We start from the raw sequence: 26,444 nt of genomic DNA, 5'->3' as shown, positions 1-26,444 counted from the left end.
ATATTAATAAATAAATAAATAAAATAAAACAATAACCTATTTAATCGTGCGCTATTATTAATGGTTATTAAATTTAGTTTGGTTTAATTAATTGAGTTAAAAAATAAAATTAATTAATAATTTGATAAAAAAAAATTAATTCTTTTAAAATATTATTTTTTAAAAAAAATAATAATTAAACCAATTTATATGAAGTGTAATAACTATAATTATTATTTAGTTTTTTATTCTTATGTGTTAAAAATATTTTTGAAATACTTTTAAAAAATTTTATTTTTTAAATTTTAAATTAATATTTCTTTAATATTTTCAAATTATTTTAATACATTAATATTAAAAATAATTTTTAAAATATAAAAAAAAATATTATTTTAATAAAATTTTAAATAAAAAGCATTTTTAAAAACAAAGTAACCTCATTCTCAAACATCTCCATACCATATAAGCACTTCCCCTACAAAAACCAAGTGTTTCCTTCCATTTCACAATCTCTCTCACGCAAATAATTTCAAATCTCTCAAACCAAACCAGAGAAAGAGTCAGAAACACGCACGAGAGAGTAATTAATTGATAAATTATTGTATGCAAATGGCGATGGCGAGGTCAAGCTCTGGCCTCGCATATCCTGAGCGATTCTATGCAGCGGCATCATACGCTGGATTTCATGGATCTCACAACTCTACCACCACTGTCTCTTCTAAATTCCAAAACGACACCGCTCTCCTCCTCTACGCTTTGTACCAGCAGGTCACCTCTCCATCTCCTTTCCCTGATCCATTGCGTTTCTATTTCAACTCGTACATTGCACGATCTGATTCGCATTGTTCTGGCGCGAATTTTAATTCTATTTTCCGTTATTTTTATTATTAATTATAGGTTTTATTAGCTCGATTCTATATTATAATTTCCCTGTTTAATACTTTAATTTCTTTTTTTACGCGATTTATGAGTTTTTCAGTGTTACTTATTTTCTAGTTTATTTTCTTTTTGCAAATGTTGCGCGTTTTGAGAGTGTAATTTTAGTGGATCTAGGGTGATTAAAAATTATACTGTGATTTGAAAATGTTAGTTTTCTTTTTAATTATATATTACGACGCAATGAGTTTGGAGTGAATTGTGTTAATCCGAATTTTTTAGTGAATTTGGTAATTTTTGGAATGTGATTGCAGGCGACAATTGGACCGTGTAATGTGCCGAGACCTAGTAGCTGGAAGGCTGTAGAACAAAGCAAATGGAAAAGGTTTGTTTGCTTTGCACATCGGCTTTTAGTTTTGCTTTTGGATCTGTATTTAGTGTGTACTTGTTATTTATTCACCCAAGGCTAGATGCGTAATAGGTGAAGTACGAGATTTTGGAAAGTTGGAGCAGAAAATGTTAAGAAATTGGAAACGAGACTTGCTAGAATAAAGCAACGTGTAAGATGGAGAACATGACTGTGTCTAGGGAGATTAGTGTGGATTTAGAACTTTTCGTGGAACTTAGAGGATCATTTTTAATTTGTTGCACCAAGGAGGGTGATTTTTAGTTCCTGAACTCCTTTGGGTTTGCTCGATGGATGGATCTGTCTCTTGTGAAGTAGGAGGCCAATATAATGTGCTTGTTATGATCCAGTGAACAGTTGCTGGAATCTCTAAAAGATTGCCATCTAGTGATTTAGATGGTGCACCATTGTCATTTTATTTCACATTTGCTAATTTGCACATTGTATTTTCATTATAATAAATCTGTTTGAATGCATGGATGAAAGTGCTCCTCTAAAAATGTTTGTGTTTGTGCAGCTGGCAGGGGCTTGGAAATATGGCTTCCACAGAAGCCATGCGTCTCTTTGTGAAAATACTGGAGGTAATGGCAATGGGGTTTTCATGTTCATCTTTTCATGATGATTTTAATACAAGTTAATTTAATATTGTTTTTGCTTCTCTTTGGCAGGAAGATGATCCAAGTTGGTACTCTAGAGCATCTAACTCTATCTCAGAGTCTGTCACAGACACGCAAGTGAATGTGAGTTCATTGAGTATTATATGTTGGAGCTTATTATCATTTCTTCCATACTGGATATTTTATCTTCTAACCATGAATTACTTCTATATGTTTTTATGAGATTGATATTTCTTCTAGTTAACATACGAAAGAATATCAAAGTATTTATGTGAACCAATACCTTTGTTAGTTGTCCTAATGACTCTTTGTTTAGTTAGGTGTGTGCATGATTGTTGATGCACAAGTTGAATTATTTATGTGTAATTCACAGATAATACCAGTGTCATGTGACAACCTTTTAGCACCTGAATGGTTTTCTAATTCGCGTTTCCTAATTCAAATTCAACATGATAAAAGTATGTGTGGCAATTGATTTGTGTCCTTTGAACACACCATGTATGATTCTTTTAGGCAACACAATTTAAGCAAAGGATAAAATGGAGAGAGTCATTGGAATATTGAACAAGGAAAATTTCAGTTAGAGGGAAGGAAAATGTTGAGCAATGACCAACTAGCTATTTGAATCATCACAGCTGCTGTCATTAAAGTGCCGCTGCTTACCTCAATCCAAACCATCCTCCACCACAATCCATAGCTACTACCCTGCTACCACCTGCCATCAACAACACATCAATTTCATAGCTTACCACAGGCACCACCAGCACCTTCAATCTAGAACTTTCAAATTGCACAGCTAATGCCACTTCTGCTCTCACATAAGTACATCTTTTAATTGAACTGAACCAATGAAAGTGTATATTTATGTCTCATTTGTATGGAGGCTTGCTCAAGCATACCTTGCTTGTATGTCCATACGTGTGTTTCTAGTGAGTTGCATTTGTTTGATTAGGGAGCTTTCCTTTTCCTTTATTCTACTTAAAATCAAAACAGTGGAGGGAAAGAACTGAAGGAAACAATGCTCATCATGGCCATCAATGTGATACTTGTGCCTTGTTCTGCACCTTTCTCATTAATTTCTCCCTCCCGAGTTTTGCATGCTTACCTGATATTGCTTCCTGTAGCATTACTCAGATGAGCATGTCATTGAGAATGGAAACTCTTTCCCAGACACAAAGACCATTTCTACTGAGAATGGAACCCTAGTAGAAACTCAGGATAAAGATGTCGTCTCAGAAGATGTTGGGACAGTTGCTGTCTATGATCAATGGATTACACCTCCAATAACTGGCCAAGCACCAAAAGCCCGATATGAGGTGAGAAAACCTTTTAAAATGGCAACTGCACTTGGTCCCTTTTCTTTTGTTTTTTTTCATTTCCTCTGCTTTCCTGTCATTCTCTCTGAACAAGCTCTTTCTTATTTTCCAGCATGGAGCAGCAATTGTTCAAGATAAGATGTACATATATGGGGGAAATCACAATGGCCGCTATCTCAATGATCTTCATGTAGGCAAACCACAGACTGGAATATTATTTTGGTAGATGTAACTAAGTTCGGAAATATTTATTTGTTTGGTTAAGATATAATCCTTATTTTTTTCTGAAAAGCTATGCTTTATATCAAACTAAATCTGGAATACTAGAATATTTTAAACATCACATTTCATGGTCCTGTGCTTTTAAACTCCATTTTACCTCTTATATTTTACTGTGTATTTTGCTTTTACGTTGAACTAATGACTGTTGAAAATGACTGTCAGCTATGCCAACACACCTTTTTAAATATTGTTTCTCAAAATTTGGTGCCCTATGCAGGTGCTGGATTTGAGAAGTTGGTCATGGTATAAGGTCAATTTTAAGGCTGAGAATGAGCCACAGGAGGGACAGTCTCCAGCTAAATTAACTCCTTGTGCCGGCCATTCCTTGGTTAGTATATAACTGAATTTCCTTTTATACGTGAACTTCTTGAAGCAAGTTTCTCGAAATATGCTGATCCATCTGCAGACAAGTGTGCAGTGGTGTTGAATTATCCTCACACATTGATGAATAGGACAATGTGTTCTGCAGATACCATGGGAGAACAAGCTTCTATCAATTGCTGGACATACAAAGGATCCTTCTGAAACTATGCAGGGTATATAATGTATTACCATTATGTGGCCGAGTGATTTAAACCAACATTGCCTTAATATTTGATTTTTTTTCCCTTTACAGTCAAGGTATTTGATCTTCAATCTTGTACTTGGTCAACCTTGAAGACTTATGGGAAAGCACCGGTATGCATTTTTTTTTCCTTTCTTTCATCTACTGCATTTCATACAAAACAAAAATACTCAATCACTGTATTATTCAAAGTTCAAAGCTGGAGTCTGCTGAGCTGATGCACAAAGAAGAAATTTTAAATCTTGACTTAATTTTTTTTTTCTTTTTTTTCCAAATTTGTGAATTATTTTTCTTTTTGATTTTCAGCCAAAACTTGTTGTTAGCGTATTGACACTTGAAATGAAATTGTGGGTTGGACTTGCGAAAATGTAACAGTGAATCACAATGGAATACTTATGCTCAACAGTTTTCCATTCTCTTTTATGACATTGGTTACTTATATAATGTATAAAATGTTGCATATTTCATGCATTGCAGATCTCACGTGGAGGTCAATCAGTTACCCTTGTCGGGACAAGCTTAGTGATTTTTGGTGGACAAGATGCGAAGAGATCTCTCTTGAATGATCTGCATATCCTTGACCTAGAAACCATGACTTGGGATGAAATTGATGCCATGTAAGATGAATCTTGCAAATTGATGCCATAATGATTTAAGATACAACTCTCCAGATTAGCACATATAAATAAGATTTCACTTTGAACCTATTATGATTTTCTCTATTGACCACAACAATATCTCATGTTTCTAGCTCACATCCAATTTTTGAGATATGAATGTTGGATCTTTGGATTTCTGTTAAAAATGGAACAATGTGAGCAAGGATTAATTTTTCTTTATTATTTTACAGTGGGGTGTCTCCATCTCCAAGATCTGATCATGCTGCTGCAGTACATGCTGAGCGTTACCTTCTTATTTTTGGTGGAGGCTCACATGCCACTTGTTTCAATGATCTGCATGTGCTTGATTTGCAAACTGTAAGATAACTAATCTCAATGTTTTTTGTTCTTGTGCAATAGGACTGTTAGTAATATCTTCTACATACGTGGATTTTTAGATGGAATGGACGAGACCCACACAACAGGGGGAGATACCTACACCCCGGGCTGGACATGCCGGTGTAACAGTTGGGGAGAATTGGTTTATTGTTGGTGGTGGTGACAACAAGACTGGTATATATTTTACAACTTGGAGCTTATGCATTTAGCATTAGCTACCAAATCCTTTTATATTTTCCATTTGTCCTGAATGAAGTAAAATTATAAACACAAAGAAAAAAGGGAAAAAGTTTTTCCTGGAAATTCCTTCATGTTTGCTTTTGTAAAAAATGACTGGAGCAAGTCCCCAGCCTGTTTAAGTATTGATCCCAGTAAGAATGAATTTTTTTATTCTATTAGTCGAGCAGTTTTAAATGGAAGAAAATGGGCAGGAATTTTGATTTGAATGATTTAAATTTCTCTCCAGCTTCATAAATTTATCTCATATATTCCTTTCTGTCTACTTTGTTTAGGGGTCTCTGAAACTGTTGTCCTCAACATGTCTACACTTGGCTGGTCTGTTGTAACTTCTGTTCAAGGGCGTGTTCCTCTTGCCAGTGAGGTATTTTACGTAACAGAATTGTGAACTATTTCAAGCTGCATGTAATTTTACTGGAAAGTTGTATGATTTTTGTGTTCCATGTGAAACTTTTTGCAACCATCAAAATCTACGGAGCGCAAAATTTTTCCATGCGTCTTGAAAGTTTTTTTGCTTGGTTTATTTTAATAGAGCTTTAATAAGGAGCAACTTCTATAAATTATCAACAGTTTAGCTGTTATGAGTAATCAAAGGATGTGTACCTGAGTGCTGTAGAGACTGTGAATTGTGATTTAGATGCATCTAAACTGTTGAGTTTATTGCTGCCTTCTGGAATGGAGTCTGAATTTATCATGCTAGTATAAGTGTTGTCAATTTCAGTCTTTGATGTTGTTTTCTTTCTCTAGTATTTATAGTTATCTTAGAATTGGTTTTATCAATTCCATCATTACTACCGAGGGGGTGACAGGCTGTAGACAGATAGGCTTGGCCTTCTTGACTGTGAGTTTTTTCCCTCAAGTAGAATGAGCTGACCATCTTTTATTGCAGGGCTTGAGTTTGGTCTTGAGCTCTTATAATGGCGAAGATATTCTTGTATCTTTTGGAGGATATAACGGGCATTACAGCAACGAAGTTAGTAGCAATCTTCCTTTCTTGTGGATCCCCCTCCCCCTCCCTTCCTTCTTTCCTTCTTTCTGATTTTGTTCTGTTGTCAGGTCAATGTTCTTAAACCAAGCCACAAATCAACTTTGGAATCAAAAATAGCAGAGACTCCTGTGCCCGACAGTGTTTCTGCTATCCATAATTTTACAAATCCCACCAGAGATGTGGACTCTGAATTTGAAGGGGGGCATGAAGGCAAAATTAGGGAAATTGTTATGGATAACATTGACCAAGGGTCCACGGTATGGCAAATTGCAATTTTTTTTTAACATATGTAGAGATTCACGAATTCTTTTGCTGTATTGTTGTTTTGGATTTGCATCCTTAAGACTTTGAATTCCATGCAGAAATCTAGAGGTGAGGGAACTAGTGAGCATCTTTTAGCTACTTTAAAGGCTGAGAGAGAAGAACTGAATTCTTCGCTCAGCAAGGAGAAGTTGCAAACTCTCCATTTAAAGCAAGAGTTAACTGATGCTGAGACTCGTAACACTGATCTTTACAAGGTAATCACCTGACATACAGGTTTAGTCATCGTTTGAGCACTTCTGTCAAATCTTGTACCAGAGTTGCATGCCATCTGAAATTTATCCTGTGGTTGTTATCCACTTATCAACTTTTCTGTACCTCATAAGATGTTCTTTCTTTCTATATCAAATGCCCCTTAATTTTGTTCTCTTGGCATCACAGGAGCTCCAATCTGTACGTGGTCAACTTGCTGCTGATCAGTCAAGATGTTTCAAACTAGAGGTATTTCCTAGCTACTTTCTCTTCATATTCTTTTTTTCGCATTCTTTGGGTTTGATCGGTGGGAATTATTGGAACTTCCATGAAGAACTACAATCTTTGTCTGTTGACTTCTCTGATATGTATCATTTAATTTTTCTTTTTTGGTTAAAACAGCCACAGGATATCTCTAGTTCAGTAACCCAACCCAGAACTGAAGATATGGCTAATATCATCTTTGTCTACTTATCAGGGAAATGAAACTGTGTTTGGTTTGCCATAAAATTACTGTACAAAAAAAGAGATTGAACAATGGCCAATATAATATCCGCCTTCTTGTTGCTACGATAAGTAGGGTGAATTATGTTAATTAAGAACCGCTAGCTTCTTTTATACTCTCCTTTTACTTACAGGTGTAGTAATAAGCGAATCTTCCAAAAATAGCACCACCAGTTACGAAACAGATTCATTTGTGTTAATTACTCCTTGAACTAACAGGTTGACGTTGCGGAACTACGACAAAAGCTTCAAAATATGGAGGCACTGCAAAAAGAACTTGAACTCCTGCAACGACAAAAGGCTGCCTCTGAACATGCCTTGAATGCAAATCATAGGCAGGGCTCAGGTGGCGTGTGGGGTTGGCTTGCTGGAACCCCCGGCTCTGGCAACCAAAAAGAAGACGATGCGTAAATTTTGTGTAAGCCTCGGTAAGTAGTGATTGTGTAGATTTGGTTCTCGCTGACCCACTACCTACCAAATATTTTTGTTTCACTAGCCTGGTTCTTTTTGTGATGGGAATAAAGATATCAAAAAAAATTTGGGTCAGATTGAAAAGTCCCTTTGGGGTATAGTTTGTAGTTTCATACGGTCGTCACTGCAAATTTTTACAGGGTTTGTATTGGAAGTAAACGGTACTGTTTTGAATGGTCACTAAATTATAGAGTTCATTATTTTCCAACAAAATTTGGCAAACATTCTTTTGTTATAGCAATGTTAAGCTCTTAATTTTACTTCTATCTACAGAAATTGTTGATTTTTTCGGTGCAAATTGGGAAACTATTCTGATTCTGTTTCTTCCCTTTTCTGTATAGCTAGTTGTCTATTCAACCAAGAATTTATTGAGCTGCCATAATTATGAACATGGAGTTGCGAAGGAGTAAGTGTGATGAACGGCCCTTTCCTCCTCTTCATATTCACTCGAATCTTTATAATATTGTGATTAATCACGAGTCATGGCTGATTCAATATCTGAGTCAAAATAAACAATATTTGTCAACTCTCACAAACCTGAATTGGTGGATTGGTGATTTTTATGATACTACAGAGTATAGAGTGGTCATCACGACATAAAAGTGCCAATAGAATATGCAAAGAAGATCCATACATTCCCTGGTCCATGGTCGTGTTGATCTAAACTTGAAACTTGATTCAGCTGTTAATTAGTAATTTGATTAATTTTATAAATCTAGCTCAAACATTGCCAACTGCCAAGTAAACCTTTAAAACTCGAAAAACAAAATAAAATAATGTTATTTTAATAAAATTGTGTTAATTCACGAATGCCCTAATAACTTAAATTTATCTTTCAAGCCAATTTCTATTATCTTTCAAGTCAATTTCTAAATTAGATCTGGAAACCTAAAACTTAGTTCTCATTTTATGAGAATAATTTTCAGTATCAAAACAAAATTATTTAAATTCAAATTAATATATTTATGAAATTTTTTATGGAACACAATGAATATACTTTAAATCTCGTAAAAAAAATATATATATATATATATATTGTCCTAAAAACAAGCTTGAAAATGATTTGGTCCAGACAATTATCAACCTCATTCTATATATATATATATATATATATATATATATCTCACACGTTTCTCATCTTCCTATTTTCTTTGAAAATTCACTTCCAAAAAAAAATCATTAAAGAGAAAGTTGGTGGGCCCCGTTTCCATCATACGGCCAGAACCCACTCCGAACTTTTACTTCCACTATCAAATAACGTGGCACCATCCAAAAACCCTCTACAGCTCCTCATATTACACCCACACTACCGCATAAAACCTTCGTAATTTTCTCTCCATCCAAACACGCCCTTATCTCTTGCCCTACAAAAATCTCACAGTTCCTCATACTTGCACAGGAACCAAACAAACCCTAATCAGTCTCAATAGAAATGCCTTTTTAGCCTTCAAGACTCCAGCTTTCTAGGGTTTATTTTATCAATTCCACCTCTCGCAAATGATATCTTTTGAATCAGACGCTAAAAAATCGAATGAAGAGGAAGAAGAAAAACCTAGGGTTTCTGAACAGGAAGGTAACAATGTTAGGGTTTCTAAGGTTGAAGAAGAGGAAGAAGAAGAAGGATCTAGGGTTTCTGAGTTGAGAAGTGAAAGCAGTTTTGATTTTGAAGAGAGAGAGCAGAATAACATTTCAGCGGTAGGGGATTGTAAATCTTTATGGAGTGAATTTGATGATTTTATTGCTAATGAGAAGAATGAAGCAATGGAAGGTACGTCTAGGGCATTAAGTTATGGTTTTGAAGTTGGTGATATGGTATGGGGGAAAGTGAAATCGCATCCGTGGTGGCCAGGGCATATATTTAATGAGGCGTTTGCTTCGTCTTCGGTGAGGCGGACGAGGAGGGAAGGTCATGTGTTGGTTGCGTTTTTTGGGGATAGTAGTTATGGTTGGTTTGATCCGGCGGAGCTTATTCCGTTTGATGCGAATTTCGCAGAGAAATCGCAGCAGACGAATTCGAGGACTTTCATTAGGGCGGTAGAGGAGGCTACAGATGAGGCTAGTAGGAGGAGTGCACTTGGTTTGGCTTGTAAGTGTAGGAATAAGTATAATATTAGGCCTGTGAATGTGGCAGGGTATTTTGCTGTGGATGTGCCGGATTATGAGCCAGGAGGGGTTTACTCGGTGAATCAGATTATGAAGGCAAGAGATGGGTTTAAGCCGGGCGAAGCTCTTGCTTTTGTGAAGCAGTTGGCTGCGGGGCCTCATGGGTGTGATCAGGATGGTCTTGACTTTATTAAGAATAAGGCTAGGGTTTCAGCGTTTCGCAAGGCTGTGTTTGAAGAGTTTGATGAGACATATGCACAGGCATTTGGAGTTCACAATTCACGGCCTTTGAATGATACAGCTAAGGTTTCAAATCAGCTTGCTAAAGAGCCAACTCGAGGTATTGTCTTATTTGTCTTTCCCTGATTTTTTAGCTTTGCAGATTGCATGGGTTTTGAACATCTGGTCTGATTTGTACATTGGAGATATTATCTTGATTTTATTGCCCCGTGATGGTGGATATCCATGCTTCTTCCTTGTGTGCCGTTTTGTTTCTATCAGATGCCATTTTACATTTCTCCTTGAGTATGACAAATAGTTAGAATTACTTCACCATGCTTTTGCTTGTGCACTGAGTGCTTTCACTTCTCTGATGCAACACAAGCTTTTACCTTAAAGTTGCAGTGAAGGTATGAGAGTTAAGATCTCACTCTGTTTTATGACATAAGGATGGGGTATCAGTGGTTATCAAATGGTAAATTTTTTAACTCATTGAGAAAGTGGAAGGTAGTGGTTGCATCACAGTAGCTTTAGAGGATGCGTGCACAACTTTGTTGAAACTCTTAATTTAGCAAGCATGCACATTTAATTTTATGTGTTTTTTTTAAAATGCTTGTATTTGTGATTGGCACCTCAAAGCATCGTTGCTTGTGTCCTTTTATTCAACTCGATCTTTTTCCAAAATGGAAATTTCTGATCTTTATATCTTGTCTGCCGTTGAGAACTAAATGTCCCCTTTTAATGTAGTTGCTTGCTATTGAATTTGACATTTGATTAACAGAAGGATTTCCAATTTGCCTGGTAATAAAATCTTATGCCTGAGTTGAATTGTTTCATTTCATGCCAAATAAAGGTAGTATTAAGACTTCTAGCCTAAAATTCTGAGTTTAAAATTAACTCTCTTGCAATTAAAACTGCAATATGTGTAATATACTCAACACTCTTTTCTTTTTTTGTTGTGTAAGATTCACTGCACCAAGTAATTCTATATTCTGTAATTTCAGGGATTTTATAAAACACAAATGAGCTCCTTCTCTGAAAAATTCTCAGCAACTTTAATCACTTGCATTTTTGGTATAGGTTTGGTTCTTTTATCATCACGAATCATACACGGGTCCTGCATTTTTCTTCCTTTATTAGCGTGTGTTTCATAAATTTCTCTTGATTGTCCTTTTTTATTGCCCCTTCTATTGGCTTTTTCTTATCCTATGTTTTATATTCTCATTGGGTTGTTGCTCCTTCAGCTCCTTTAAGTGGTCCATTGGTGATAGCTGAAGCTCTCGGTGGTGAGAAGAGCTCAAAAAAACCTATAAAAGTCAAGGAGCATTCAAAAAGGGACAAGTATCTCCTTCAGCGAAGAGACGAGCCAAATGACCCTGGAACTTTTGAAATTGTTCAGAGGCAAGCAAGTTCATCATCCCCAGCAATTCATGTGGAGGGTTCATCAGCAGCAGAAGCTGGTGATTATGTGTTGCAAAAAAGAGCTCCAGCACCCCACATTTCAGCAAAACATGAACAGTCTCCATTCATAAACAAAGAAGGTGTTGATTCTAGTGAAGATGTTGCTGGCAAAGCAGCATTACTTTCGGATCAGGCTCCAGGATATGGTGGTGCTAGTTTAAATGCAAAGCCATCTCTTGATAACAAGGATGCTGTGAAAGAAATGAAAGGTGAACCAGTATCTGATGTGGCTGACAATCTGAAAAGTGCGGGGTGGTCTGATTTGCCTGGGAAGGAGCAGCTTAAGGGTGTTTCAGGCTGTACATCACCAACCTCTCAGCAACAGGAGGGTATAGTTGACCTTAAATATGAAGAGAGTGCAAAAGCATCCAGATGAAATGAAGTTTCTCAGCAAACTGAACTAAACTTTTCTGCAAGAGCTGAAGGAGACAGTGGATTGAGTAAAGTTCAGGATGGTGGCCCTGGTTCACATCTTTCACCACTTAATGCCTCACAATCTGGTGGAACAAGTACTGGTAGCGGAGTGAAGAAGGTCAAAGTCGTTAAAAGGCCTACTGGGCCCCTCAGCTCTGAGACGTCTATTATGGGGGAGAAAAAGAAGAAAAAGAAGAAAGAGTTGGGAGCAGAAACTAATCCTGATCATCCGAAGAAGCGGTTGGCCACTGGAAAAGGTGGGGTAGCGGGAATCTCATCTGGAAAGTCCACTCAAATCAGTATGTCTCCTGGAGAGGATTTTCAGCTTAACAGTCAGAAGAAAGATGTTGGTGCCAGCAATACCTTGCCCAACAGTATTGAGCTTGAGCTACCCCAGCTACTCAGTGATTTGCATGCTCTAGCTCTCGATCCCTTTCATGGTGCAGAAAGAAACAGTCCTTCAGTTACAATGTCTTTCTTTCTGCGATTCCGGTCCCTTGTTTACCAGAAAAGCTTGGCTTTATCACCACCATCTGAGACTGAGCTTGTTGAAGCTCGTGGCGCTAAATCCTCTTCCAATATCGGGGCGTCTGACTATTCTGCCAGTGAGAATTCCAGAGGTTTGACATCTTCAAAAGCAGCAAAATCCCTTGCCAGACTTGATGATCCAACAAAAGCTGGACGGAAGCGTTTGCCTTCTGATCGCCAGGAAGAAATTGCGGCAAAAAGGTTGAAAAAAATTTCTCACCTGAAGTCATTGGCTGCAGGGAAGAAGGCTGGACAGAGAAGTTTGGATACGCAGCGAGCAGAAGGAAAGGAGCCAATGGCTACCCAGCGAGTAGAAGGAAAGGAGCCAGTGGCTACCCAGCGAGCAGAAGGAAAACCGCCTGCCACTACCCATCGGGCTGAAGGCAAACAGCCAGTGGCTCAAGCTCCTAGAAAGTTAGTTAAACCAGATTCTTATAAAAAGATGGAGCCTCCAGTTAGAGCTACTGAGCCCACCATGTTGGTGATGAAGTTCCCTCCTGAGACATCGCTTCCATCTGCTGCGCAGCTGAAGGCAAAGTTTGCTCGATTTGGGTCGATAGATCAGTCTGCAATCCGTGTCTTTTGGAAGTCATCACAATGCCGCGTTGTGTTCCGGAGAAAGCTTGATGCACAGGCAGCTCTCAGATATGCTGTCGGTAACAAATCCTTGTTTGGCAATGTTAATGTAAGATACAACCTCCGGGAAGTGGGCGCTCCTGCCTCCGAGGCACCTGAATCTGAAAAAAGCAGAGGTGATGACACCTCTGTTGATGCCACACAGGCCAAAGATCCTCTGGTGGAACGACAAGCAGCAGCATTTGCACACCAGCCTCCTTCACAGTCAGCAGGCCAGCTGAAATCGATATTGAAGAAACCAAATGGTGAAGAAGCAGTACCAGTACCTGGTGGTAATGGTGGTAGAGGAACACGTGTAAAATTCATTTTGGGTGGGGAAGAAACTAATAGGGGAGAGCAAATGATGGTTGGTAATAGAAACAACTTCAACAACAATGCTAGTTTTGCTGATGGTGGTGCACCTTCTACTACTACTACTGTTGCTATGGATTTTAGTAGTAAGAACTTTCAAAAGGTTATTCCTCCATCTCCACTGCCTATCCTTCCCCTCCCTACTCAATTTGCTAATGACCCACTTAATAATTCACACCATCATACTGAATTACCACCCAGAAATTTGCACAATTTCATGAGTCCTCCTCCAAGCTCTGGACCTAGTAGTGCACCAAGCATAGATATCTCTCAGCAGATGCTTAGCCTTTTGACAACGTGCAACGATCTTGTCACCTCTGTGTCAGGCTTGCTAGGCTATGTGCCTTACCACCCTCTTTGACAACAAATATGGGCCAACACAATACTCGCAACTCTCATCAAAGGATTGGACTACATGACAAACAAAAAAAAAGCCAGTCATCTCCTCCAAAGCTGCTCGATTGCTCTTGTGGGCGAAGCAATTGAGACGCAATCGACATGGCCGCCCAAAATTTTCTCGTGAGAAGCAGCAACTGAAACACATGGAAATGGGGTCTTTCTTGCCGGGTGCCATTTAAGCAAATCCATCACGATCAAGTTTGGTGTAAAACTATGTAGTTTTGAGAGTGGACTAGTCAAGAATTTGTACCAGTGCCATCCTTTTGCTTTTGGGCTCTTTTCCCCCCTTTATTTTCTCCCTGCTCATGGCATTTCCATTTTGCCCGTTTGCGAACGCGGTCCACTGTGATTGCACCTGTCAAAAACAATGTATTTGTCGCGGTGCATCACGCCGATCATCTTGTGCTTGATCTGCGTGTGGTGAGAGCTCGTACCAATTTGCTCGTTGCCTCTTCCTGTTAGATAGCGACCTGGCTATGGCAACGAATTCGTTGTATATAGTCCCACCTAACGTGTCGCACCCAAAGTCTACTGATTATTTACTACTATACTAAATTAGTAACTCCTTGCAGTATTAAAATAATTAAATAGTCATCTGATGAGTGTTTGTCATGCCTAATTCAGTGATATTTTGTTTCAAAAAAATATCTTTTACTTTTCCTATAATTTAAAATAAAAAAAATAAATTAGAAAAAAAAAAGTCAAGTGGATGTGTATGAATTTAAAAATATAGAGATTTAAGTGTATCCATTAAAAAAACTTAAGGACTAATTGGTTGGTTGTGATAAACTACAAGGATTAAATTATATTGAACTTATTAATTTTTTTAGTGTTTTTTTGAATAATTTTAAAATATTAGTGTTAAAAATAAATTTTAAAAAATAAAAAAAAATTATTTTAATATATTTTTAATTAAAAAAATACTTTGAAAAAGCAATCAGCATGAAAATCAAATTATTGATTTTATTTTATTTTTCTTAACTCGAAATATTTCAAATCCCAAATAAATGGCACCCAGGTGGAGCCATCATGTCAATCCAGGATTTAATTAAGACTAAGGGTCATGCTATAAAGCCGGCAACAAATCGTTGTGATGATAGAAATCGGCTGCTATAATAATACTGCTTGCTACACGTTCAGCTTCAAGGAGACGTGTGCCTTTACGTGTCTATATCGTTCATTCTCCGTCCTTCTAGAAGAATACATTTTTTCCTTCGAGAGTAAGGAAAAGGCAAATAAAAATTACATATCTAATCTTCACTAGCAATACTTACTTTCCTATTAAATACAGACACGGGGATTCCAAGCATTTGCCCGACAACAACAAAATAAAAAAAGAAGATATTATCCACCATTCTATCTTAATTATTACCTCTAATTATTATGCTTATCCTCTTGCAAGATAATTAACGAATTATATTCTTTTTATGAATACACATTTAACTTGAATTACTTGAATATATTATACATGATTATCGGATGAAGAGTGAGTTATTATTAATATTAATATTAATATATTGACTATAGCTTTGAAATCCGGCTCGGCCTCGTAGATTGATCTGGGACTTGAGGTTGAAATTGGATCTGGTTTAAAAAAAATAGGGAAAGAAAAAACTCGGGAGACCCAACAAAACCTGGTTAAAAACCCGTTGACTTTTATCTTTTTTACTAAAACGATGTTATTTTAATTTTAAAAAAAATAACTTGAGCGAGTCGGTGATCTTGTCAAAACCCGAAACCCGGGTCTTGTACCGGGTAAGGTTACTAGACCGAATTTAAAAACTATGATATTGATGTTAAAAATAAATTTTAAAAAATAAAATATATATTATTTTAATATATTTTTAAATTTAAATTTAAAAAAATAGTTTTGATATGCATATTTTACAGAGCTTATAGATAACTATAGCTTTTGGAAAAAAAACGCGTAGGATATTATTCATAGAGAATCTAAAAAAGGTAAAACCCTCTTGAACCTCTCATTTAATTCTCCATATAAGACGGCTCGCGCGGCTAAGGAATTTTCCTGTCACTTTCCTTCGAACCAAACAGAATTGTATATATACCCAACGTTTCTCAATTGACTCTTATAGAAAACCTCGAATAAAGAACAATCTTTAAGGAAAAATTCTCTCTTTTTCTTGATAACAATTACTTGATCGTTTTTGTTGTTTGTAGAGGAAAATAGTCATCATGGAGTGCAGGTCATTAGAGATCACAGTTATCTCAGCCAAAGATCTCAAAGATGTCACCCTTTTCGACAAGATGGATGTGTACTGTGATGTTTCTCTCAAAGGAGATGATTATAATTCTAAGCAGAAACAGAAGACACACGTTCATAAAGACTCTGGGCCAAATCCTGTATGGAATTTCCCCTTGAAATTCACCATTGATGATGTTGCTGCTCAACAGAATCGCTTAAAGCTCAAGTTCATGCTTAAAGCTAAGCGAATGTTGAAAGATAAAGATGTTGGTGTAGTCTTTGTGCCTGTCAATGAATTGCTGGGAGCAAAGGATGGGAAAGGTTCCTTAAGCTATTCCGTCAGTACCCCGAGAGGGAGGATGAAAGGAACATTGAATTTCTTGTTTAAATTTGGCGAGAAATTCAATGTTGCTGCGCCGGCAATGGCGAAAATGATGGACGGGAACGTCTCTGCTTACCCTGCCATGGGATATCATGCTGCTGCCGGCGGGAATGAAATGAACAAGCCTGTCACTGCCTACCCTGTGATGGGATATCAGGGTGCTGCAGGTTCAAGTTATGCATACCCTGCGCCACCGCCTCAAGCGGGGGGGGATAAGCACCAGACTCCTTATCCATATCCTTATAATCAGCCGCCGCCGCCACAACAACATGGTTATGGTGGGTACCCACCTGCTCCCGGACATGGGTATCCGGGTTACCCACCACAACCCATGTATGGTGGTGGGTATCAACCTGGGATACAACAGAAGCCTAAGAGGAGTGGTAGAGGAAATATGGGTTTGGGATTGGGAGCTGGATTGCTTGGTGGATTGCTGGTTGGTGATATGATTTCTGATGTTGGTGACATGGGTGGTTATGATGGTGGCTTTGATGGTGGTTTCGACTTTTAGTTTTTTTTTTTTTTTTTGCATTTTCTTATTTCCTTCCATTTGAAGGCTTTTCTTTTATTAGGTTTTATTACGTAGGTAACCAAGGATTTGAATAACTATTTTATTTGAGTTATATTAAGCTTTTTCTTAGATGCAATTGTTTTATCCATTGCTTAATTGTGATTAATTACATTGATATATGTATGCTTGGGATTTAATTAAAGATTTAAGATATGAATTGAATTTCCAAGTTATCTATAGATAATTACTTCTTACCCACACACCACTCTTAATTATAAGAAGTTTTGTAAAGGGTTAATCATCTAGCAACAGGTGGTCGATGCTAAAAAGTTTTGACTAAAATATTTGCTTCTTTTTTTTATGATTTCAGTTTAAACTATGTGGTTGCTAATATTAATGGTTACTGGAAGTTTCAGTTTATCTTATTATTAACTTTAAAACTCGTATGGGGAATTATTTAAAGTACACGTAAGTTAAACCGAACACCCACATGAATCAAAAAAATAAAATAAAAAATACAAATGATTTGATTCAAGTTACAAGTTGATTGGTTTCTTATACGATATGTTTTAGGCTGTTTTAAATGGTTCTGGTACAGGCATATCTATATAATAAGCAAGTTAATGAATGGACTTGAACCTGAATTTTATAACTAAGACATCAATAGAACTTTTTTAATGAAGTAATGTTAGTATTATTAAATATTTGAAGAATATTTATAAAGAGATTATCACTATTCTTTCTTTCCTTTTGTTTCTTAACAGATTTTCATTCATGTTGCCGATGAACATGCATGTAGCTAGCTCAACTAGCAGTAGATTTTTTTTTCTTTAGAGATCTCGTGTTCTATTCCTGTAGATTTCTATATATAAAAATCCGAGAGTGGCAGAAGGTATATAATCATGTATGTATCCAAACTAATAGATGAAGGACGCAGCGACAATAATTGAAAAAAATCCATGGCAGCTTCTCCGTTTAGACTAATGCAGTGTTAATGGGTTCTTGCCTTTCTGTTAAGGAGGCGGAAAAGAAGATTTTTTCGAAGAGTATCAGTATCTCGATATTAATATATTAAAATAATTTTAAAAAAATTAAAAAAAAAAATTAATAATAATACCGCCATCATAATGATATTTATATTGATGATGACATGTGGTTTTTTAGGTTGATTGTCGTCTAAGGATTTTTTTTTTTTTTTTTTTTAGCATCCATTGTTTTATCTTTTCTTTCCGAGTTGTATTAATAATACAAAGAATGGGAATTTGAATTATATAATATAACGTAGCACTTAAAAAACCCTGATCTTTTTGTGCATGCAAAGCCAGATTTCTCCCCTCAATCAGCTCAAATTAATAGCTTTAATAATATTGATCTTTTCCTTCAAGATCACAACAATGGATTGCAGGACCCTGGACATTACTATAGTGACGTGCTTGAAAGGCCTTGAACTCTCAGAATTGTTCTCCGAAACTCGTGTTGTGGCCTCCATCGTCGGTGGCTCTCTGATTTCCAGGCAAGAAACACCGGTTTGCACATACAAAGGAATAGGCAGTCCAACTTGGGATTATCCGATGAGATTTTACTTAGAAGATCCGGTCAAGCTCCTTTTGGATAATTGGACAGAAGACAAGCAAGCAAAGGAGGGTTCTTGTCCAGTCGTGACTCCATCAGGAAAGCATCGAGGTTGCTTGGTTTTCAAGTACGATTTTGGACATGGTACGATTAGGGGTGCTCCCAAGAAGGCCGGTGAGAATCTTATTAATCCGGCATGGTCATCTCAATTGCTAACGTCAAGACACCACGGAGGATGCTTAAGTGCACCTAAAGTCTTGTTTCCTAAAAAGTAATTTTTGAAAAAATATTTTTTAAATTTTTTTTGTGTTTATTTATTATTAGAAAAGTTGATCAATAAAAAACACTTTCCAGTTAATAGAAAATATTTTCTAGTTAACGAAAAATATTTTCCGATAAACAAAAAATATTTTCCAGTCAATTTCAGTCAAAGAAAAATTTGGCTTTGTTTTCAAAAAAATATTTTTCTTTTAGCTTGTATTTGTTTTCTGAAAAGTGGTTTTCAAGAAATCACTATCAAAACTTTCTTGTGTTTGTTTGCCATTAGAAAAACTTGGTCAATGGAAAAACACTTTCTAGTAAAAGGAAAATTTGGCTTGGTTTTTAGGAAAGTGTTTTCCTGAAAAATTTGGGGGAAAAACACTTTCCGAAAGTTGTGAAAAAATTAAAAATGTCATTATTTGCTGATTATATCAAATTTGATCCTCAAACTTTTGATTGCTATATATATTTTGTTTTGAATATTTATTTTTCAATTTCATCTCTTAAAATTTTATTTTTATATTAACTTTGGTCCTTATTTTTATAATTGCTATTTGTTTTCCTTATCATTTTTTTATTAAAAATTTTATTTATCAAATTTAGTTCTCATTCTTTTGATTGTTACTTATTTTATTTGAAATAATTTATGAAATGTTGATTATTATTATTTTAATTTCTTCATCTTTCATTTTTTTTAATGTTTTAGATTTGATCTCTATTATTTTGATTATTATTTATTTTATTTGAGATAATTTATGAAATTATATTTTTTTTTCAATTTCATTCTCATTCAACTTTTTAATTTGTAAGATTTGTTCCTCATTATTTTAATAAACTTGAGAAAAATAAAATATTAATAAGTTATTTTATAGCTCATTTTTCATGATATAATCAAACACTAGAAAGTATTTTCCAACTTATTTTTCATTACACTATCAAATATCAAAAAATAATTTTCCGAAATTCATTTTCCCAGAATTCACTTTCCAAAAGAAAACTACTTTCTAGCCAACAAATGTGGCATAAGTCATCACCGTATAATCTAGCATATTATGAAGCAACTCGACTGCCATAGGCTCCACCATTTGGCACCATATATTGATTAATCTTGTATGATTAATTAAACTCGAGAACCACTACCAGCGTCGCTATCGGAACCATGTGGAGGTTAATCTTGTATGGTTAATTAAATTTAGGGCAATATTCACTTGACATTATTGATATGCACGCGTATGTAAAGGGTATGTTTTTATACTGGCCTTTGACACATACCTTTCTTGTTCTAATTAGTTTATATGATTCCAAATTAGTTTTTCCATAATATAATTGTAGAGTTTGATTCTCTTTTATATATTATAATTCTCTATATTATTCAATTTGTGAATATGGTGATTGATTTGGATTTCAAAAGAAATTTGTATTAATATGAGGACTAGATTAATCTTTACCTTGCCAAGTGTCATCATGAGGTACAAAATCCCCGCAAAAACCTATCCCCTCTCAACACTCTACTCTCTTCAACCGCAAACCTCTCATGGCGACCCGACCCGGGTGCGATTCCGAACCCGACCATCCCAAAACCTCTTCCTCCGCCGCCACCGCCATAACCCACAACCCGAATCGAGTAGCAACCCCGCCAATCTACCACCTATCCTTCAACCAAAACCACACCTGCTTCTTAGTTGGACTCCAAAACGGGTTCCGGATCTTCGACACGGACCCATTCAAACCCTCATTCCGCCGCGACATAGACGCACAAGGCGGCATCGGAATGGTCTCCATGCTTTACCGCAGCAACATCTTCTGCCTAGTCTGTGGCGGACCCGACCCTATTTACCCCAGAAACAAAGTGATGATTTGGGACGACCATGATTCTCGTTGTATCGGAGAATTATCGTTCCGGTCGGAGGTGAAAAACGTGAAACTTCGTCGCGATATGATCGTTGTTGTGTTGAATCAAAAGATCTTTGTTTATAATTTCTTGGACTTGAAGTTATTGAATCAAATTGAGACGGTTTCGAACCCTACTGGACTGTGTGAGATTTCGCATAATTCGTCGCCGATGGTTTTGGTTTGTTTAGGGTTGCAAAAGGGGCAAATTAGAGTGGAGAATTTTGGGTCCAAGAAGAGTAAGTTTGTTATGGCGCATGATTCAAGAGTTGTTTGTATGAGTTTAACTCAAGATGGGAGGAGGTTAGCGACAGCGAGCAGTAAAGGGACTTTGATTAGAGTGTTTAATGCTTTGGATGGTACTTTGCTGCAAGAGGTATGGTAATTGTTAGGCTAATTAGTGTGATTATATGTGACAATGTGGTTGTGATTATGGTGATTGGTAAGCTAATTAGTTGTGGTGTTTTTGGAGTCTGTTGTAATCTTAATTGGTGTGTTAAAATTTTGTTGATGTGATTGTAAGTAGAAAGGAATGAACTTTTTGGATGCGAGCATATGTCTGCATGAGGTAGTTTTAGCAAGGATGATTTTCTCAGTGATTTAATTGATGGATATGTTAATGTGATTTTGCCAATTTTGATCACATTGGACAAGTGCGCAGCCACTCTTGTTGATTGAAGATTTAGCTCATTTCTTTTATAAGAAAATGCAGTGTAGTTGCATAAATCAAAGAATTGTAAAGTGATTGATAATGGATTTTTAAGCAGTGAGCATGTAATGAGATCATGAGGTTTCTATAAAAAAAGAATAAGATCTTTAGGTTTGAATGTTTTATGAGCTTCAATTTTTAATTTGTTTTTGTTGGAAACATAATTGAACATGTGTCCAATTTCTGTTTTTGGTCGATTAATTGTGTTTGTGATAGATTTTCATCCAGCTAGAAACACCCAATTTCTTGTCTGTGGTTTGTTGATGCTATTTGCTAATGTTCAATGATTTCTTGTGCCTCATGCTAGGTTAGGAGAGGTGCAGATAGAGCAGATATCTACAGTCTTGCATTCTCATCCAATGCTCAGTTCCTAGCTGTCTCAAGCGACAAGGGAACTGTACATATCTTTAGTCTCAAGGTTGATTCAGGGTCCCTGGCCTCATTGCCAAATGATAGATCTCACTTTGCATCTGAACCAATTCATTCTAGAATTTCATCTCTTTCCATTTTCAAAGGTAATTTCCCAATTTATTGTTGCTTATTCTTTGAACTATAAATACTGTGCTAGTTTGCTGTGAAATCCTGAGAAGTTAGTGCTATCAGTTATTTGAAGGCTATAGGGGCCAGTAAATTTTAGTAGCTGGGCATGTTACACTCTTGCATAGGTTAAGATATGACTCCCAAGTTCTAAATCCAGTTCATTAGCTTGCATGGGTCAGAGAATCTTTGATTGTCATTGGTGAGTGTACAAGCCTGCTAGATAACTCCCCTTTAGGTTTTGATATCATTGTTTGGAAGTGAAGCTTATATTGGGCTTCTCTCATTATTTTACAGGGGTATTGCCAAAGTATTTCAGCTCTGAGTGGTCAGTAGCTCGGTTTCGATTACCTGAAGGTTTGCAGTACTGTGTCGGGTTTGGCCACCAGAAGAACACTATTGTCATCATTGGCATGGATGGAAGGTAATGAAAAACCAGATCGTTGTGGTTTTGTTTATTAGTTATCGTTTTGCTAAATTATTTTTTTTTGCGGGGGGGTGCTGTCATGTTTTCTTCATGGCACTCGCAGGGGTGGTGTGCTAGGAGGTTATCCCTAGGGCTGATAGTGAAAATGTCCTTGGAAAAATAGCAAAAATCATATTAATGCAATGATGTCCATTCTCATAATATGCTTAGTTCTTATGCCTCGATCATAGTGGCTCCTTCAGCTTCCTTGGGAATATGCTTTGGATTTGTCTCATTCTGCTTCAACTAAAAAACTCTTGTTGCTTTATTCTGATGAGCATAGATGAACGATCTTTTAGAAGTAGTGTTACTGATATCATTGTCATTCCATATTCATAACAAGTTGAGCTGATTTTTCTCAATTGTGCTGGGTTTGAATTCCCATCGAACCTAGACTCCTCAAGTTCATTGATGAATTCAAGAGTTAATGAGAAGTTATCTTTGGTAATCACATAAACCACATTACCATGTGTCCATTCTAATACTATGATTGGTTCGTATGCCTTATGATTTCGACTCCTGTCGGAATATGTTTTGTACTAGTTACGATAACAGTGGATCTTCAATCAGCTTTAAGCGGACAAGATTGTATGCAGATCTTGTTTTGATTATGAATATATCACTGTAATTCATGGATGGATCGTGTTTTGAATATTTACTGCACCCAAATTTTGTAATAATGATCATGAAGAATCCTAACAAAGTTGTTTACTGGATGGTTTTGCAGTTTCTATAGATGTGAGTTTGACCCTGCGACTGGTGGGGAGATGATCCAGCTTGAATATATCAATTTCCTGAACGTGGAGAGTTTCTGAGTCAATCAATTTGGGGGTAAATATTGTTAATATTATATTATCAGGAGACTGGAATTAATTTGTACATATAAACATACGAGTAACTAAAACCAGCATGGGATTAACCCCATTGAATTGGGCGGCGTAAGAAAAGGTTCTGGTGCGTGCTTTTTGTTAATAATGGTGCCCTGTACATTCATGTAAATATTAGCCTTGATTGTGAGCATGATTAAAAGGGACAAACATTTCTTAGGTGATCAGTTGGCAGAGCCATAATACTCAACCTGGCAATCCTTTTTTTTTTTTTCTCTTATTGAAGGTGGAGGGTGAGACTTGACGGTGATTTAACAAAAAACCACCCAAGTAGTGTTAATACGTTCAATATATTGACGTTCTTCTGGTCATCAAACAAGCTATACAATTTCAGAGAGCTCCTGAAAATTGGCTCCTTGGAAAGATTTCAAGGCCAGGGAAGCTCTCTATATTTTAATCGCCCCCAAATAACAGCAAAGGAAATGCCGCAGCTTCCAAGACAAGGTTTTTATATTCCATTTCAAGAACTGTGATTTCATATTAAGAAAATGATTAATTTAAACACTTACGTTGAGCAAAGGTTTGTGAATTGGTGTTTTGAAGCTATGGTTTGCTCATAACTATGATATTATGTTCTCATTGCTAAACATAGCCAAAACACAAGCACCTTCCCAAAGCGTCCAATTTTCAAGTTTACGAACGCCATCAGAGCCAAAACTTTTGAATTTTGAAACCCCCAAAGCCCACTGGGCGTTATGAAAGCCGCAACTTGGTACCAAGGCAAGGCAGGCAAGCTCGATAAATTTGAGCAACCACACAACAAGAGAGCAGCAAAGCGAAACACATGCGATGGAAAGAAGAAACCTTTCCATTAAATATTTGATAAACATGAGAGCGGCGGCGGCTGCTACATTATCTTTGTGCATCAAAAAGATAAACTTGTAAAGAACAAACTACACTGCACGTCTAAATTCCTACCACATTGGATAACAACCGGTCGTCATACAACAAAATAAAACCTGATTTTATTACAAGTGGTTTTAGGCCTTTTTAGGTGATTTTGGCTCTGACCCAGAAGATTTCTCACTAGCTGAAGTTTTCTTAGGCAAAAGTACTGGGTTAATGTTAGGTAACACTCCGCCGCTTGCTATTGTAACTCCTTGCAGCAATTTTCCGAGCTCTTCATCGTTTCTTACAGCCAACAAGACGTGTCTTGGGTTGATCCTGGTCTTCTTGTTGTCTCTCGCTGCATTTCCAGCCAACTCCAGCACCTAGAAACATGAAATAAAAACAAATTAAAATACAAAAATAGATGATTATATTGGGAAAAAAAAAAAAAAAAAAAAAAAGAGTTTTATATGGATAGTATCTTGTTTAAAAAAAACCAAGAGAAATTAAAACAAACACAGACTACTAATCTTGTTTTTTATTTAAAAAGGAAAAACGATTGTTCTTCCATAGAAACACCAAAAAAAACCGAAAAAATAATAGATCTGAAATTTTTAAATAAAAAAAGACCGAAAATTAGAAATTTCTCAAAAACAAAGGAAACAGGGATGGTTCAAAACGGAAACACTGGATGTACCTCAGCAGCGAGGTATTCAAGAACAGCAGCCATGTAAATGGGAGCACCAGAACCAAGACGCTTAGCGTAGCGACCTTTCTTCAAGAACCGAGAGATCCGACCAACAGGGAATTGAAGGCCAGCTTTGATCGATTTTGAAACGGACTTCTTGCGGTCTCCTCCTCTTCTTCCTCCAGCACCTTTGGTTGCCTTTGTCGTTGCCTCCATTGTTAAAAGAAATTGTAGAGAATGAGAGATAGTAAGATGCGGGTTCAAACGGTAGCGTTTTCTAAGAGGGAACTGAAACTGGAGAGCGGGATTTGCAGGGGATGGAGAGGGTGTTTGGGCATTTATAGCGGAGTGTGACACGTTGGCGATCCGAGAAGATTTGGGTTTGAGATTTGAATGGGCGGTGAGATCGCGACAGGTTGGCGATCCTGGTTTTTTTAAATTGGTAAATGAAAATGAGAGTTTGGTTTTGGGTTGGTGTGTGGGTGAGGTATGTGAGTCGTTGGATTTGCCATGCTGGCAATCCGTGGAGATAATTGCTGGTGTGAGTTTATAGCTGAAAATTTTAAAGTGATGATAAACATGCTTGTGTGTGAGTATTTAAATCATCATAAATTAATATTTTTTGGACCACGTGAAGATTTATTAATCAATAGAAATATTATTAATGGATAAGTTAATGATTTAGTATTTTATATATTAACTAATAAAAAATATTTATTAAAAAAATCATTATTTTTTACTAAAACATTTAATTTAATATGTATATTGTATGATGTGGTAATAAAATATTGTATGGTTATTGAATTATAGATTATTATTATTATTATTCTATGTATTTTTTAACAAAAATAAAGTTTTAAAATGTAACAGTTTTATACAATAGGAGTCATGTGTATATCTATTTTTTCAAGGAACTAAAATTACTTCATAAACGTTAAGTCAAGCAAAAATATTTATAAAAAGAACATGCAACATAACAAATAGTAAAACTAAACGTGAAGATTTATTAACCAATAAAAATATTATCAATGGACAAGTTAATAGAAAAATGGATGGTTTAAAAGATCAGTTACTTGTTGATAATTACCTCACTCATTTAAAAAAAAATTGATTAAGTCCATGGAACAACATGACTTCAAATAATTTGAATAAATATTTATATGGTATGGGAATTAGAAAATTACATGCTCTAATTAAAGAGTTGAAATATCATCATGATACAATTAAGTATAATGTGAACTACCAATAAAAAAATAAGTAACTTCATGTTTGTCAAGTGACAAACAAATATATTAGGAAAGTCATCTAAAATAACAAAAAAAAAATAAATTGAAGATGATAGATATTTACTTGTGCCCCCGTCTCACACAAATATGCACTCAAATTAACAATACATTGCATAATTTTTTCTTGCAATACAAGAACAACACACCAAACTTCTCGACATACTGAGAAAAGTTAGAGATAAGGTTAAAAAAGGCATCAATTTGAAAAACAAATAAATAGCATTGGAGTCATATTTTATAAAGACCTATCAATAGAGTTTTACATGTGTATAATCTTGATCTATTAAAAGATTATTAATCTATATTTTAAGTGAAACTTATTTATTTTTTATAAAATGTATCATCTTAAAATCTAGCAAAT

General features: G+C 36.1%; 6 protein-coding genes across 9 annotated transcripts; 5 read left to right on the top strand and 1 right to left on the bottom strand.

Moving 5' to 3' along the window:
• The first annotated feature begins 437 nt into the window (after window positions 1-437).
• Window positions 438-8,427, top strand: LOC118047633 (acyl-CoA-binding domain-containing protein 4). 3 transcript variants are annotated; one of them, XM_073409578.1, is made up of 19 exons: window positions 438-747; window positions 1,170-1,240; window positions 1,779-1,842; window positions 1,930-2,001; window positions 3,003-3,194; window positions 3,307-3,384; window positions 3,694-3,804; window positions 3,946-4,012; window positions 4,093-4,154; window positions 4,519-4,658; window positions 4,892-5,018; window positions 5,099-5,213; window positions 5,552-5,640; window positions 6,166-6,249; window positions 6,333-6,521; window positions 6,627-6,782; window positions 6,967-7,026; window positions 7,501-7,709; window positions 8,098-8,427. In XM_073409578.1, the coding sequence occupies exons 1-18, from the start codon at window positions 583-585 to the stop codon at window positions 7,690-7,692; spliced, it is 2,034 nt and encodes a 677-aa protein (XP_073265679.1). In that variant the 5' UTR covers window positions 438-582; the 3' UTR covers window positions 7,693-7,709; window positions 8,098-8,427. The 3 variants fall into 3 exon arrangements, with proteins under 3 accessions (XP_073265679.1, XP_073265678.1, XP_034912864.1); XM_073409577.1 differs by having other exon boundaries at window positions 8,094-8,427; XM_035056973.2 differs by lacking the exon at window positions 8,098-8,427 and having other exon boundaries at window positions 7,501-7,965.
• Window positions 8,428-9,030: 603 nt separating this feature from the next.
• Window positions 9,031-14,154, top strand: LOC118047632 (PWWP domain-containing protein 1-like). Its single transcript, XM_073409287.1, has 3 exons — window positions 9,031-10,195; window positions 11,319-11,834; window positions 11,982-14,154. The coding sequence occupies exons 1-3, from the start codon at window positions 9,250-9,252 to the stop codon at window positions 13,823-13,825; spliced, it is 3,306 nt and encodes a 1,101-aa protein (XP_073265388.1). The 5' UTR covers window positions 9,031-9,249; the 3' UTR covers window positions 13,826-14,154.
• A 1,727-nt stretch (window positions 14,155-15,881) lies between these two features.
• On the top strand, window positions 15,882-17,088 carry LOC118047657 (protein SRC2). Its single transcript, XM_035057007.2, has one exon. The coding sequence runs from the start codon at window positions 16,057-16,059 to the stop codon at window positions 16,957-16,959; it is 903 nt and encodes a 300-aa protein (XP_034912898.1). The 5' UTR covers window positions 15,882-16,056; the 3' UTR covers window positions 16,960-17,088.
• A 1,265-nt stretch (window positions 17,089-18,353) lies between these two features.
• On the top strand, window positions 18,354-18,806 carry LOC118047628 (protein SRC2-like). The gene has a single exon (XM_035056968.1). The coding sequence runs from the start codon at window positions 18,354-18,356 to the stop codon at window positions 18,804-18,806; it is 453 nt and encodes a 150-aa protein (XP_034912859.1).
• Window positions 18,807-20,259: 1,453 nt separating this feature from the next.
• LOC118047740 (autophagy-related protein 18a) lies at window positions 20,260-23,495 on the top strand. Of its 2 annotated transcripts, none has more exons than XR_004687360.2 (4): window positions 20,260-21,058; window positions 21,699-21,906; window positions 21,995-22,130; window positions 22,226-22,352. XR_004687360.2 is itself a non-coding variant. In XM_035057112.2 (4 exons), exons 1-4 carry the CDS (start codon window positions 20,327-20,329, stop codon window positions 23,207-23,209), a joined length of 1,155 nt encoding a protein of 384 aa, XP_034913003.1. In that variant the 5' UTR covers window positions 20,264-20,326; the 3' UTR covers window positions 23,210-23,495. The 2 variants fall into 2 exon arrangements, 1 of the variants encoding a protein (XP_034913003.1); XM_035057112.2 differs by lacking the exon at window positions 21,995-22,130 and adding an exon at window positions 23,122-23,495 and having other exon boundaries at window positions 20,264-21,058.
• Window positions 23,496-24,071: 576 nt separating this feature from the next.
• Window positions 24,072-25,121, bottom strand: LOC118047739 (probable histone H2A.5). The gene is made up of 2 exons (XM_035057111.2): window positions 24,807-25,121; window positions 24,072-24,492 (listed from the first exon to the last, which is right to left on the bottom strand). Exons 1-2 carry the CDS (start codon window positions 25,011-25,013, stop codon window positions 24,262-24,264), a joined length of 438 nt encoding a protein of 145 aa, XP_034913002.1. The 5' UTR covers window positions 25,014-25,121; the 3' UTR covers window positions 24,072-24,261.
• Window positions 25,122-26,444: the final 1,323 nt, after the last annotated feature.

This window comes from Populus alba, chromosome 5 (assembly GCF_005239225.2).
Source record: "Populus alba chromosome 5, ASM523922v2, whole genome shotgun sequence".
Classification (NCBI taxonomy): domain Eukaryota; kingdom Viridiplantae; phylum Streptophyta; class Magnoliopsida; order Malpighiales; family Salicaceae; genus Populus; species Populus alba.
The sequence above is the reverse complement of the archived record's forward strand: the minus strand, read 5'-3'. Positions and strand labels throughout refer to the sequence as shown.

What these genes read in the sequence shown, in the direction of transcription:
- LOC118047633 (XM_073409578.1), top strand. Translation starts at nt 583, where the DNA reads ATGCAAATGGCGATGGCGAGGTCAAGCTCTGGCCTCGCATATCCTGAG. An exon ending in TCCTTCTGAAACTATGCAGG is followed by an intron (nt 4,013 to 4,092) that starts GTATATAATGTA and finishes TTCCCTTTACAG; the next exon opens with TCAAGGTATTTGATCTTCAA. An exon ending in GTAACACTGATCTTTACAAG is followed by an intron (nt 6,783 to 6,966) that starts GTAATCACCTGA and finishes TTGGCATCACAG; the next exon opens with GAGCTCCAATCTGTACGTGG.
- LOC118047632 (XM_073409287.1), top strand. Translation starts at nt 9,250, where the DNA reads ATGATATCTTTTGAATCAGACGCTAAAAAATCGAATGAAGAGGAAGAA. An exon ending in TGCTAAAGAGCCAACTCGAG is followed by an intron (nt 10,196 to 11,318) that starts GTATTGTCTTAT and finishes TTGCTCCTTCAG; the next exon opens with CTCCTTTAAGTGGTCCATTG. An exon ending in GCTTAAGGGTGTTTCAGGCT is followed by an intron (nt 11,835 to 11,981) that starts GTACATCACCAA and finishes GATTGAGTAAAG; the next exon opens with TTCAGGATGGTGGCCCTGGT.
- LOC118047657 (XM_035057007.2), top strand. Translation starts at nt 16,057, where the DNA reads ATGGAGTGCAGGTCATTAGAGATCACAGTTATCTCAGCCAAAGATCTC.
- LOC118047628 (XM_035056968.1), top strand. Translation starts at nt 18,354, where the DNA reads ATGGATTGCAGGACCCTGGACATTACTATAGTGACGTGCTTGAAAGGC.
- LOC118047740 (XM_035057112.2), top strand. Translation starts at nt 20,327, where the DNA reads ATGGCGACCCGACCCGGGTGCGATTCCGAACCCGACCATCCCAAAACC. An exon ending in ATGGTACTTTGCTGCAAGAG is followed by an intron (nt 21,059 to 21,698) that starts GTATGGTAATTG and finishes GCCTCATGCTAG; the next exon opens with GTTAGGAGAGGTGCAGATAG. An exon ending in ATCATTGGCATGGATGGAAG is followed by an intron (nt 22,353 to 23,121) that starts GTAATGAAAAAC and finishes ATGGTTTTGCAG; the next exon opens with TTTCTATAGATGTGAGTTTG.
- LOC118047739 (XM_035057111.2), bottom strand. Translation starts at nt 25,013, where the DNA reads ATGGAGGCAACGACAAAGGCAACCAAAGGTGCTGGAGGAAGAAGAGGA. An exon ending in TTGAATACCTCGCTGCTGAG is followed by an intron (nt 24,493 to 24,806) that starts GTACATCCAGTG and finishes TCATGTTTCTAG; the next exon opens with GTGCTGGAGTTGGCTGGAAA.